Source organism: Monopterus albus, unplaced genomic scaffold (genome assembly GCF_001952655.1).
Source record: "Monopterus albus unplaced genomic scaffold, M_albus_1.0 scaffold52.1, whole genome shotgun sequence".
NCBI classification, from domain to species: Eukaryota; Metazoa; Chordata; class Actinopteri; order Synbranchiformes; family Synbranchidae; genus Monopterus; species Monopterus albus.
In genome coordinates this window covers 1,321,889-1,335,452 of record NW_018127932.1, presented here as the reverse complement: position 1 = coordinate 1,335,452, position 13,564 = coordinate 1,321,889, and the positions used below count along the sequence as shown (strand labels likewise).

The window sequence follows — 13,564 nt, the reverse complement described above, 5'->3', positions numbered from 1 at the left end:
AATTCTTATAGCTAAAAACAACCTGATGCTACTGTGATGAAAAACAAAGCTGTTTTCTATTTTAGTCATTGATTACCAAATTCACACACTCCTATCTGGGCCTAAGAACGATTTGTTATATTTATACTGTTCTATTTAAACATTTGAAATCAAAAGTTACTTTAACATTGAGAGCTACTCCTCTTTAGCTATTTCAAAAGCTAGGCGTATTTTGTTCCTAACATTCTGAACCTCTCATGTACAGTATGTAGCTAGGGAGGACAAAAAATATAGACACGTCTAAATATAATGCAATCCAGTACAACACCGCCTTTAACTATGGCCTCAATAATAAACATATAATTGAACTTATACATTTATGACAATTTCACCGAAAACTAACATTTTGAGCTTCATCAACACAAATGTTAAAGCACAAGTGTTGCACTGAATTACATACAGTTGTACCTAATAAAGTGGCTGGTGAGTGTATTCTTAAAATGGTAAAGTGTAAATTGGTTGAATACAATTTGTCTGATTTACAAAGACAACAAACAATTCTGTCAAAATTTACTTTCTGTATTTGACAGCTGTAAAAAAAAAAAGTATTAAAAAATGTTTTTCCTGAAAAGGACATTTTACAAAAATGCATATATTCAACAGTAAAAATATAACAAGTCAACAAAAATATGTGCATGGGAATTATTTACAAAGTAAATGTAAAAAGCCTTTTTGAAACCAGGGTAGGAAAAGCACAGGTGTAAATAACAAAATGATAGTTGAATTCAATATAGTTGCCTCAGTTTCAGCATTATGGTGTTGTTTATGTGGTCAGCCTGGCAAGGCTTTACTCTGACAAAATGAGAATGAAACGGAGCATTCAGTAAGGCTACTAGTAAGGCCTGTGATTTTCCTAACATGTCTGCTCTGCTGGGAAAAAACCCTACAGCAGTTGAATAGTTAATGTAAGTAACAAAACTGCAGAAAACCTAATGGTTTTAAGCTAACTTAATGGAAACATATTGCATAAGATTCTGAAAAGCAAATTTTGCTTTAACTAAATGAAGCCATTGTTCATGAGTTTGTATCATAGCCCAGTCCTTGTCAACACACCATGTAAATGCAGATATTCCATTGGGATCCAGGGAAACATGAGTCAGTTATTCTCATGTAATGGGAAAACTATTTGGGTCTTTGTAGCATAAAACCATACATGTAGTACAGCACAATCAGCTTTTCAGTTATTCAGGCTGGCTGAGGAGCGCACAGACACAAATGACTTATGAGAAATTCCAAAATTTTAACAAATGAATATAAATGACAAACAGGATGCAAATGTTTCGCACCCCAAATAAACAGGTCACTGTAGGCAGTTAACTGCATTATGTGACACATATGTGCTATCCATATTTTTACTTATTGCACAGAACAGAATGACCAAAAACAGTGGTACCATAAAGAGCAATTTGGACAGAAAGTTATTTTTCAAAAAAAGACACATTAAAAGTATATTTTATTTCTTTAGCTGTATTAACCAAAAATTAGATAAGGCCTCTCATCCAAAATGGTTTTATTCATAAATAATTAAAATTTGTACTGAAAATTGAGCTTAGGGGTAGGGCATGACAGGCAATTAGTGCAAACTGAGTTTATTATTAAGGCAACAGCATTTAAAGCCCTGAAAACAAGAACTATGACACCAAATCATATGCTGCTATCTGGTTATGGTGAGTAGTTGTTCTCATGTCAACCGTATTTTCAGTGTTCACCTGAATGCACTCTGTGTTACCAGCCTCCTTGTGCACTTGAGGCTCTGTCTCTGGCATATCTTGGTTCAACTCCCTAGGCCCTTGATCCATCGCCTCTTTGGTTTCATTTGAGTCATCCACTGAACTGTCGCCGTCATTTTCTCCTAGCTTTCCATCTTGCATCATGTCCTCTTCTGCCTCGAGCCGCTCCTCATCGTCAGTGACCTTTTTGGCTTCATCATCTTCAGCACCACTGGATTCTTCCTCTTGTTCATCTCCTTCCATCAAAGTGTCCTCTCCATCATCACTGCTGTCCATCTCCTGCTCTTCTTGGCTGTTGATCGGTGTATCCTCAGGCAGAGGCTGCCAATAATCATATAGCTTATCCTAAGTGAGGAAATATAGCAATGCAAGTGAGAATTATACAATCGTTTTCTAATGGAATAGTCTTGAACTGAACCTGTTATAAGAATCCATTGTTCATGTTTTAGAATGACACATTTTTAAAGAAATCTTCTTAAAAAAAGATTCATATAAGAGAGTGTGTGACTACTGTACATGTAGAGGCCTGGTCCTCTGAAGGAGCATCTGCCACTTTGTGGAGATCCTGGCCACCAGGTCCTTTACCTGAGGGAGAACACAAAGGCTCACACAGTCAGCCATTTTACACATTCACACTAATAAATAAATCTGAGGCCATGATTCTCACAGGTATTGAAGTAAATCATAGTTTAAGTAAAAATGCCAAAGCTCCACTGGTTCCAGCTCTTCAAATGTAGGTTTACCTACTTGGACTGATGCACTGATCAAATAACATTCAGTCCAACATCATCCATGCAAAGTACAAACTTTGATGTTAAGACTTTATTTTGGCACTCATTTCACCCATCCTCACAGCTATGCCTTTCTGCTGAAGCACAGTTCTCTTCATATTGGAAAACAAGTAGCAAGTGTTGCAGCAACCTGCTACGCTGAATGGGAATTCACTCTAAAAATGAGATGCGAGTGGCAGATAGCTACTGAAGCATTCCATCCCTTTACTCCGTGTAGTGGAAGTTGGTCCTCACCAGGCTGACTGACAGCAGAAATGCACTAGACAACACTTGTTTACTTAATGTGTTGAAGTTTAAATAATTATATAAAAAAGACCCACATCTCACACACGTATGGAAGTCTTTTGTATGAGACAGGTTAGTGACAGACATCAAAAAGACTCCTAAAAAACACACACTATGTGAACTGACCTTGCGCTGTAGCAGACATAATAAAATCCTTGATAAACTGATTTGAATAGAGAGAGATACTCTGGCAGGTGGAATGACAGGTAGGTCCACTTCAGCTGGTTTATCAGGCATGTAGAGGTGCTGGGGAATGCCACACTCATACTTAAGGACCTAATAATTATGATATTTTGAGGCTTCTTTCGCTTCATCTCATCAAGAACTGCACTTTATTTGACTCAGTTATCATAGATTTTTGCTATTTATTTATTCTCATGATGTATGAAAATACTCACAAATGATTGAAGTTCCTTTTGAAACTATACTCACTTTGCTCCTGTAAAGACATTTCTCACTCTCTCTGATGTCACACTTAACATGTGTTTCCAACTCAGAGCACAGTAACAGCAGCTGCCCCTGAGAGCCAGAAAAACGGAAAGTCTACATTAACACACAAATATATAGCACCATACTAAAACATGTAAAACTCCACAAAACATCTGCCAAATAGAACAATAAATAAATAAAGACCATAGGACAGGCTCTACCTTCTGATGAGCTGAGAAGAAGTAAAAATTTGAGGCTTCATTTGCCAAGGTCAGAAGGCTATAGCAGAGGTAGTATGCCTGGGACACATAATAAATGGAAAGCAAATGCACAAAATCATGTCTAATTCATTCAGAATAAGGAGTAGTTAAAATCCTATGATTCTTTTATTTCCACACAATAAGACAACTAGGCATGAAAAACAAAACATGCACATTTTAAAATGTAACATTTTGAAGCTCATGGTAAACTATATGCTCACCTGTTGGTCAAGGGTGGCCGTGTCCTCCTCTTTATCTTTCTGACTCCTGCTGGAGGAGCTCAGCAAACCACGAAGAAGGGTGGATGGTTGCATACGGGGCAGATACGGCCTAAGATTAGAGAGCTGAGTACCATGCAGAAAAAGACAGGAAGAACTACAGATTACCAAAGACATTCTTTAAAGTGCAATATTCATTTAATAAACAAAAAAACAACACCACTGTACTAATTTGAAGTGCTGGCACCTAAAGAAAATTATCCAGGTATAGGTTACACTGAAACACATTACCTGAAACTCTTTTTCTATAGGTCTGTAAGTGCAATTTCCATCCAAGAGCTTCGAGATCATGGACAGGCTCAGATGTCGGCGCAGCTGCCTATACAAACAAACAACACAAATGAACACAAAATGTTGTGCTAAATAACGTCTAAAAAATGGAGGTAAGCAGACCAGAGAGAAAAAAGAAAAACAAAACTTGCTTTCCACGTTTGTTGTCAGGCAGCCGTTGAACTAGCAGGCACATGTTGTGGTGGTCATCTGTCAAATCAGTGAGGGCCAGACAGATTCTGGGCAGCTTTAGACAGTTTAAATAAACAGTAACAAATTAGCCGGGTAAATAATTTCACAAGTGGCAACAAGACTATAATGCAGATTTTAATAATTACTGATATGAGTAAAATGTCAAATAAAACAGCAAAAACAAATGTGTACTCTAATGGTAATGTAATCTGTGATTCTCACAATCCCTCTGAAATTTCTGCAAATCAAAGAATCAGATGCATGCGTGCACTGACCATGGTGTCCCAGTCCCTGATGCTGTCAATAACTTTATGCTGTACAGGGTGCAGGTCTTCACCGGACTGGAGGATGAGGTGAGTGTCCAAGCTAATTCTTCCCACCATAGTTAGCAGCAATAGCAGCTCATCGTCACTGTACGCCCATGGACAGAGGTTCATACTATAAGCCATGTACTACAAAGAAGAACACAAGAGAAGCAACCAAGCAATGAAAGATATGAATGATGAAGCTTTGCTTTCTCTGACAAACTTTGCCAAACACAAGCATAAATTGTTCCTATCAGACATCTGTTTCCTATCACATCTCACCTTCAAGACGTTATTATAGTTGTGTTCAGGGAAAGTGCTCTGTTCCGTGTTACTGGAGGGACTTTCAATTTTCCTATAGTCATCCTCTCTACACAAAACACACAAGTTCAACTACATGAAATTAAGGAAATGTAAAAAACAATTCTAATATGGTTTTAAATAAAAGGGAACAAAATAAGCAAGCGATGCTTCAGACAGAAACGCTACTTACAGCAAATCTCCCTCTGTGAATGAAGGCTGCAGATTCTCAAGAGGGAAGAGAGCAACAAATGGTACTCCCATATTCATCAGGACCAGTGTCACATCAGCCAAACTTGGCACCCACACTTTAAACTTCTGGCTTCCTTTTTTTGCTGAAGAGGTACGCACACAGTAAAATCATACATTAATCTGTATAAACAACTTATAGTGAGGAAATGCCAAACGTCTGTAGAGGTAAAAAAATATAGTAACCTCTCTGATAAGCAGCAGTGTAGGCAATGTCACAGAGGGCCTGTAGCAAGTTTTTGGATACCAACCTCTCACGATGAACTGACATCATCTGACAAGATCAACAAAAAATTACTGCCAATATCCAGACGTTTGGCCAAAACTCACTATTAATGTAACAGAGTTGTGTGAGAGGCCCACCTTGAAAAAGAAACGGGTAACCTGAGCTGGACAGGGTGAGTAGCAGTTATAAGCTTCCTGGATCAAACCGATATTCACATGCAATCTCAACTGAACAGGACTGGACCTGATAAACAGGGGAAGTAGATAAAGAAAGATTAGATTAATTTAGTCAAGAGACAGTACTCTGAAACTTCATGTGCGTGTACACACTCCAACAGCTCACCAAAGAAGTGTTTTCTGTGCTGCCCCCTGTGGATTGACCATGCAATTCCTGAGCTGCAGTGTATCTTTATTGAAGATCTGGCCAAATTTCCCCAGGTTGAACACCACTTCTCCTGGAGCCACTTCTCTGATTGCATTGGACATCAGTGTGTAACGCTGCAGGAATTCCCTGGGATAAAAAAAAAAAAAAAAAAAAATGCATATTACATTTAATAACTGTGCATGGACTGTGTCCCAGTCACAAGTACAATGGAACAGTGTACTTCTACATGTCTTACTGTTGTTCTGTGGAGATGCCCTCCTCTTGGTTCTCTTCTGACTCCTCATACTCAGCTATTCTCAACAGGTCTTCTTGACATGCAGTTAGAAGCCGTGTCTCAAACTCTTTAGCTCTGATGAATAAAAATGTTGAGAAAATTAACTCCTCTCATGAGCAGCTACTGTAGCTCAAATAGGTAACAGGGGTTAGCATTTTCTGAATAATGTACTTTTTACTCATGTTTATTTCCTTCAGCATCTGATCAAGGTTGTTCTTGTAAATGCCTGAGTTTGTGGTGGACGGCAAAGGCTGCTGTGGAAAACAACAGATGACATTTAAAATCCAAAAAAAACAAACAAAACAAAAAAACAGTTTGAGAGTTTTACTGGTTCTTTAGCTTGGCACGGTCATCATGTTATATTCATAATCTTATGTACAATAAAGACAAACAATGAAGAGCTTACAGTTTTTAACTGGCAGCTGTGATGTCCAGGTGTACTAGGCTCTGAGAAGGCTCCCTTCTCTGGTGTACCAGGAGGCTTGGTGACACGTGCCATCATCTCCTGAAATGAAAGCAGCTGCTCATCCTCGCTGCTATGTGAGCTCTGGCTTAGATCCAAATCTAACTCAAAGTTTAGGCCAAGCTCCACATCTGTGGAATCCTCTTCATTCACATGCTTTCTGCTCCCTTCACTTGGCAGCCTCTCCAGTGGTGAAGACTTAGAAAAAGAGGATGGTGAAGTCTGTTTTGATGCAGTAGTGTTAGTGTCTAAAGGACATAAACTCTCCTCCCCAACAATGAAAGATGTTTGTTTCTCACTAGATTTATCACTCTCTTCTGTAACATGCCTGCCTGAAGAAGTGAAGCGACTGTTTTTGAGTTCCCCATCTTTAGAACAAAGGTGTTTTATGTTTTCAGGTTTTACCCGCTGTAAACATACAGTTGGCATTAAGATTTGTGGATTATGTGCTGAGAAAGACACTTTGGTGTCCCCTGCATGAGCAGAACCAGAATCTGTGGAGTTCTGAGTTTTGTGACACAAGGATCCAGTAACTGGGTTACTAGAGCTGTTTGCAGTGCTGGATGAGCAACTTTTCTCTGAGGTGGGTAATTTGATTGTTGCTCTATCTATCTTTGACTTTGTAGTCTTATGTGGAGGGCTGACTACATAGGTTACAGGGTCAGGGGTAAAGAGCTCATCTGCATTATCAGGTATGACTACAGATCTTCGTGGGCGGGCAGTTTTATTTCGTTCTACCACACCATTACCTCTGCTCAAGGTCTTGTCTGGTAAGGCTGAGGTACTATGGTGAGTATGCCCAGAGTGACTGCTGCCTAACCGAACATGAGGTAAACTACTAGTCTCTTTCTGGGGAGCTTCAGGGGATAAAGGGTTTGATTTACCCCTTTTATCACTGTCCTCACTTCTTCTCCTCATTCTTTCTTCACAGGGTTTTGAAGATGACACTAACTGCACAATATGAGTTTCACTGGACTTTATATAGGCCTGCTTTGCCCCCATTGGCGGTCTTTCCTTTATAGGTTTGGGTGACAGTGATGTGCAGAATGACTGAGACGATTTAATGGTGGATGATGGTTCCAAGCTTGTTGCTTGGCCAAATGCTGACTCTGTGCACAGATGGCTCTCTGTGGTCTTGGGTGAAGTGCTGATTAAGTTGCCACCAGTGGGCTTAGGTGCCTTTGCTTTGCCAGAGTTTGCACCCTGAAAACACAGTTTCTTGGCATTGTCTTCATTGTCCTCAAAATCCCTGGGCCTCTTCTTAGATAAGCAATTCAGTTCCACTGCTGGTGACAGAAAAAGACAAATTTTATTTTTAACCAATATTCTGTGTTTATCACTGTCCACCAGTGTCAATGTTGACAAGAATTTACCTTGCTACCATGTAAAATCTGAATGCGTTAATCAGATAATTACCCACAGGCTACAATCTGTTACCAAAAGCAGAATCTGTCAGAATTGCAATGACCCGATTAATCAGTCAATAGAAAATTAACTGGAAACTACTCTGATAATCATTAGAACATTTTTACGGAAACAACCATTTGATGGTTCTAGGTTTTCAAATCAAAGAATGTACTGCTTTTCACTGTCCTGTGTGATAGTCAATTAACATTTCTCACCATTTTTGGTGTTTCATAGTGAAAATGTGATAGTAAATTAACATTTCTCACCATTTTTGGTGTTTTATAGTGAAAACAATTAACTGAGAATATACTAAGCAGATCAGTTAATAGTGAAAATAATCATTAGTTGCAGCCCTGATATATACAGTAGCATCAAACAGTTCAACTATAAAAGCTACAAGATGAGAACCATTAAAGTACCAACGAGATTACAGACTGAAGCTTTGAGTAAGAAGTGAACAAGAAGGAAAATGGACAGCTGATTGAATCTAAACTGTAGAAAAATGACTTAAAAAAAAAATCAATAGAATGTGTACTGACATATAGACTTCATATTACTTTAACAAATTTCTTTATAAAGGACATAGTTGAATAATTAACAATATTACCTGGAATTGACTTTTCACTTGAAGATGCCCGTTTATGTTGTTGGCCCTAAAAACGAAAACAAAATGTGACTCTTATGTGACAGGCTTCCTTTACTGAATTTTCAGCGGAAATGATAGTGCTACTATGCAAAACAGCTTAAGGCAGCTGAAAAGAAACCATCCTGCAGAATAAATACAGTGACTTCTCACAGGTGACAAAGGCCAAGGTAGCACCAAAGCTTCAAACTCTGGAAGGTAGTATTTAGGTTAATTTATTGTTATTGGCAGATACCCAATATTAAAGGACTCGGATTGAGCCAAAAATGACACTTGACTTGGATATCCCTCACATGTTACAAGTATACTTAAAGAAATAAAGACTGAAACTGTCATATTTCTTTATTAATATAAACATTACATTAACTGTTCCAAGCAAGTGCTACTGCAGCTTCTGTGTTGATGGACAAGTGGACTACAACCTACTGACTGGTTAGGAACAAAATAACATCTTCCAAATAGAAAACAGCTAACGTTAAAGTGATGACAAACTGAATAATCTGGTGAAACAAAACTGCAATTCAGTCTCATTATATTCTCCATTATAATCTCTTTGTTATAAAAACTCTACTGCCAATGGCACGAACTAGCATTCTTTTACTATAATTGCTGACTATACCTTTAACTGGACGTGCTATTAAACAGAGAAGAAACTGTACCTGGCAAGGGGCTATGTGGCTGTGTGGGATAGGTACACTGGAACCACTACCCCTATCAGAAGACTGGGTACTCGGAGAAAGCTGGCAGCCTAGCGGGGTCCACAAGTGTGCTGACTCTGAGGGTGGATAAACTTCTTGGGCTGCTCTGCTATTGAGTGATGGGATCACAGGGGCTCTGTGCTGCTGCACATCACTGGATTGAGCCTAACGGAAAAAATGTTAAGAGCCACCACAATTTAGCCTTACATTACTTCTTTAGCTTGGGTAATAATGCACATTCTAACAAAACTAGGTTTCAACAACACTATATTTTACAAAAATGAATACCTTATTTTTTTCTTGACTTTTCGCAGTCACAGTTTTACTTCCTGGGTGAGACAAAGTGACCTTGGATTCAGTCACTTGAACTCTCTTGATGTGGGGGGACAATGAGTGGTTGCTTAAATCCTTCATGAATTGAGGTGATGCCTGATGAAAAATACTGGGAGTTGAGGGCTGTGGCCTATTAGTTGAGGTGCCAATGTTACTTGGACTGAACGGAACAAATGGTGAGGAGCAGTAAGCCTTTGGGGCTTGAACAGAGTGCTGTGGAGGACCTAGTCCAGTGTGATGGCACCTATTTGTTGGGGCTCCAATGCTAGCTGGGCTGCTTGGAACAAATCCTAATGAATGCACTGGTCCCAGGGGGTGAAGAGGATGCTGAGGTGGACCCAGTTTGTCCCTGTAACACAGCTCAGGGCTCTGAAGTGGAAACGCTCTCTTGGGTGGTGGGTAAGAAAGCCGGTTAGGGACTTCAGAGCGCTTCATTGGAGTCTCCAGGTGAAAAGATGTGAAATGTAGTTAGGAGCGCTGCTGCAGTGGGAAGTCCTTTGCTAAAACACAGATGAACCAAGAAAACACATTACGGTCTAAAGTCTCCGTAAATATATGGGACCACTGAATGCTTTAATGTGAAGAGGGTTGAACATGTTATTTGTCAGCTAGCCAGGGCCCATGATACCTGTCTGTACCAGTACATGCTCACACATCATTTTACTGTATATCTGTTCAGTTCAATTCAACAGCATCACAAACATCTCCCTACTAAACTACAACAAAAGTTAATCAAACACCTCTCCAAACAGTAAAAAAAAAAAAAACCCATAACATTACAACAATGACCACGAGAGGCTTCACAACAGGGCTGTTGTATTTTCGGTTTGTTTAAAAGCGGATTGCCTATCAGACCCTTTTGCTCCCTCCTTTAGTACGCTACAGTTACACATTCAATTAAAGTGTACCATACATCATGATGTAAATTTTGCTAAATAACGCTACATCGTTAACTCCCTAATGCAGGTTCTGACATTTAGGCCCACCTTTACTCTTCGGGAAGATGTATTCTGCAAGCGTCCTGTAAGAAAGCCAGAGAGGCAGAACTGGTCATGTTCAGTTACTTTTGTAACCAAGACGACAATAATGCAACTAAGTGGTGCGTTATTATACGTTTAAATTAGAAGATGCCAGAGAAGCGTCAAGACCACCCAAAACTAGCAGAGCTGCCCTACTAACTTACAACCAACAAAAAGAAAACACCTTTCCGCTTTCTACCAATCACAGAATGCTACGAAAACTCGAATCCATTAGGAAATGATTTAAAGCTCTAGCTAAATTTAACTTGTATGCTGCTTTAAGATTGTAGTATTGCTTATATTGTTGCTGTATGCAGTATAGCTGCAGTATTCAGAATCCAAAAATCACAAAAGCAATGTTGACAAAGTAATACAAAGGAAACAAAGTATGCTAGCAAACAAAACAATACTGAACGTTAGTGTTAGCTAACGCTAGCCAGTGTTGTTAGGTGACATCTTCTGTTACATAGTGTTAGTCTCGCTTTCACAACAAACAACCTCGCTAACAGTATAACTGTGATATCTGCACCTTTCATCTCCCAGGCAGATATCAGCGTTTACTCACTGTGCCTGGATAACTTTAATTTCAAATAATACTGAATATTAGCAAGGCGTTTCAGGAAGTGTGCGGTTTAGCTAGCTATTTAACGCGCTTACAACGTAGCAATGGAGTGCAAACAAAGTTCGTCGGTTTTCTTACTGAGTGTTGAGTTGATTTTCTGTCGCTTTTCTCATTTTGTGAATTGCACATGCAGCACAAATAGCGACTCAGACATCCAAGGCTAATAATCTTCTCCCGCCTGACCGTATCCTCCAATATTGCACGAAAAGAATTATGGAACTTGAAGTCTTCTTTATTATTATTATCATTTAATTTTAATGTAGGGCTACAAACACGTTGAAGCTACATATCGCCACCTACTGTACCGGAATGTTTACTTCATTACAATGTCCACATCATTACTCACTTTGGTTCTGATTAGACCTTCTTCCTTTAAATATTAATAAAACCTACAGCCCTTTGTACTTGTGCTTGTTTTTCTCCTATCTCCAAAAAGCCCTTCATGCTATCACCCTGTTCTTAAGTCTCTCTCTTTCACTATCAAATCTCCTACAACCTCTCAATATGCTTCAAATACTGTATGTCCTTACACTTGCAACTTGTACATTCATCTGAAATTATTTATCAGTGATGAATAGTGTAGCGAGTCTGTACATCTTCATTTTAGATTAGAAAAAAATAACTTCAATATGTATTGCTGCAGATTCAGACAGATTATTTAATTTACCTTTGCTCTTGTTATCCCAGATTTCTTGCAATTGTGCAATTTTTTTAGATGAATAACAAATTCTGCTTCTGTTCTCAACTTTCAGCTAGTTTATCTACAACCTTATTTCCTTTAATGCATATATGAGCTAATATTCAACAAAACTGTGCATCTATTTCTATTGAAGTGTCATATATACATTCACCAGCCACTTTATTAGTTACACCTGTAATTACAAGGCGTTTCTGCTGTGTAAACTGATATTTGCTATTCTGCAATGCATATGCCTATTCCTACATGTAAATGTTCATTATTTTGGATCCATCTGTTAAAATATATAAATACTTATGATGCTTCAGAACCTAAAGTCAAAAAGGGACAAGAAGCAAGGATATTTTTAAACACATGACTATTTGCATTATTACTTATAATTAAGCTGCAGATTTATTACATCAGAGCTTTCAGAGTACATTTTCATAATGCTGTAAGCATTTATGTCAGGAATAAGAGCTGGATGCACAAATACTATGACACTAAGACGCAAAGACAGACCAGAGGTGGCCAAACAAAGTAACAATGTATTTATCACACAACGGTGCAATGCTGATAGCGCTGTATAGTGTTCAGCATCATTCAAACTTGATGAAACATGAAAAGAAAAACAGAATTCAGACAGCAGCAGCGCCCACAGATGCTGTGCAAATACCATTCATACAAATATCCAAAAAGTCAGGTCCTGGGCAGATAATGATGAAGTCAGTATTATCAGACACACATACATCCTTACTGCAATCAGAGCATTTGAAAAACAGTACTTCATACAGACATACAATATCATGTCTCCAAAGATGTCTTCACTCATCCCCCACTCTATATTCTTTTGTCAATCTTAAATGTGTGTATACAATCAAAACACATCCCACATTCTTATAACTGACCATGGTCCCAGCTCGGATTTCAGGATATTTTCTCTAATTGGGCTAATTACAGCTGATACTGACATTCAACATCCCAGCCTAGGACATCACAGCTCAACAACTTTCTTTCTCAAATAAAAACTATATTATCAGTTTTAAACTGCAGTGTTACATTATTAAAAGTTCTATTATTTAAATATTCCAGCACACAGATATGGAACTGCCTCTCTCTGTACAATACCCATTTCGGTTCAACTGCAATTTTTGACCATTTCTTATAGGATGTAGCTCCCATGCTCCTAAAATATCCCAGTTGTTCATCATACTATCCCAGTACTGTGCAAGTAAAGCGTGGTTGCACGCATCAATTATTACAATATGAAAATAAATTTGGAACTAGGCAAAACACTAATCTGAGGCCGGTTGTTAGAAGACCAATACCATCATACAGAGAAGAGAGCTTTTCTGTTGCTTTACTTCTTAGCCTTTCCCTGAGCAGCCACGGCCTCCATGGCTTTGCGTACAGTCTCCTCATCCCCGAGGAACTGCATCGGCTTCACAGGCTTCAGGTTCTTGTCGAGCTCATACAGGATGGGGATGCCTGTGGGCAGGTTCAGCTCCATGATGGCTTCATCCGACATTCCTGCAGGTGGCAGCACAAAAAAAACAGAACGCTGTCACTGTTCATACTTTTTATATGCTCACTGAGCATTTTATAAAGACCAGTGAGGTTTTCCTACAGGGTACTAACTGAAGCTTTGCATTTAAATTCTGTAGTGCCACTAACCCTCCAGATGTTTTACA

At 38.8% G+C, this 13,564-nt stretch overlaps 2 protein-coding genes across 6 annotated transcripts in view; both read right to left on the bottom strand.

The window, feature by feature from the left end:
- Positions 1-625: 625 nt before the first annotated feature.
- Positions 626-11,436, bottom strand: slf2 (SMC5-SMC6 complex localization factor 2). 5 transcript variants are annotated; one of them, XM_020601700.1, is made up of 21 exons: positions 11,276-11,436; positions 10,543-10,577; positions 9,512-10,056; positions 9,185-9,388; positions 8,490-8,535; positions 6,419-7,761; positions 6,184-6,263; positions 5,974-6,087; positions 5,697-5,864; positions 5,492-5,597; positions 5,315-5,402; positions 5,073-5,214; positions 4,862-4,949; positions 4,550-4,726; positions 4,235-4,329; positions 4,044-4,131; positions 3,756-3,878; positions 3,496-3,573; positions 3,278-3,364; positions 2,286-2,354; positions 626-2,114 (listed from the first exon to the last, which is right to left on the bottom strand). In XM_020601700.1, the coding sequence occupies exons 3-21, from the start codon at positions 9,989-9,991 to the stop codon at positions 1,671-1,673; spliced, it is 4,020 nt and encodes a 1,339-aa protein (XP_020457356.1). In that variant the 5' UTR covers positions 9,992-10,056; positions 10,543-10,577; positions 11,276-11,436; the 3' UTR covers positions 626-1,670. The 5 variants fall into 5 exon arrangements, with proteins under 5 accessions (XP_020457356.1, XP_020457355.1, XP_020457352.1 ...); XM_020601699.1 differs by having other exon boundaries at positions 6,184-6,266; positions 6,419-7,758; XM_020601696.1 differs by having other exon boundaries at positions 1,613-2,114; positions 6,184-6,266.
- Positions 11,437-12,200: 764 nt separating this feature from the next.
- Positions 12,201-13,564, bottom strand: part of LOC109961103 (phosphoglycerate mutase 1-like) — a 4,178-nt gene continuing 2,814 nt past the window's right edge. The window contains 2 exon segments of the mRNA XM_020601701.1: positions 12,201-13,403; positions 13,548-13,564. The exon segment at positions 13,548-13,564 is cut by the window's right edge and continues 55 nt beyond it. Of these exon segments, the coding sequence (XP_020457357.1) occupies positions 13,234-13,403; positions 13,548-13,564 (187 nt within the window). The 3' untranslated portion in view covers positions 12,201-13,233.

Coding starts and splice junctions, on each gene's coding strand:
- slf2 (XM_020601696.1), bottom strand. CDS start 9,991: ATGAAGCGCTCTGAAGTCCCTAACCGGCTTTCTTACCCACCACCCAAG. Junction 8,536..9,184: donor GCCACATAGCCCCTTGCCAG/GTACAGTTTCTT, acceptor TTTCGTTTTTAG/GGCCAACAACATAAACGGGC. Junction 4,950..5,072: donor TTCACAGAGGGAGATTTGCT/GTAAGTAGCGTT, acceptor TGTTTTGTGTAG/AGAGGATGACTATAGGAAAA.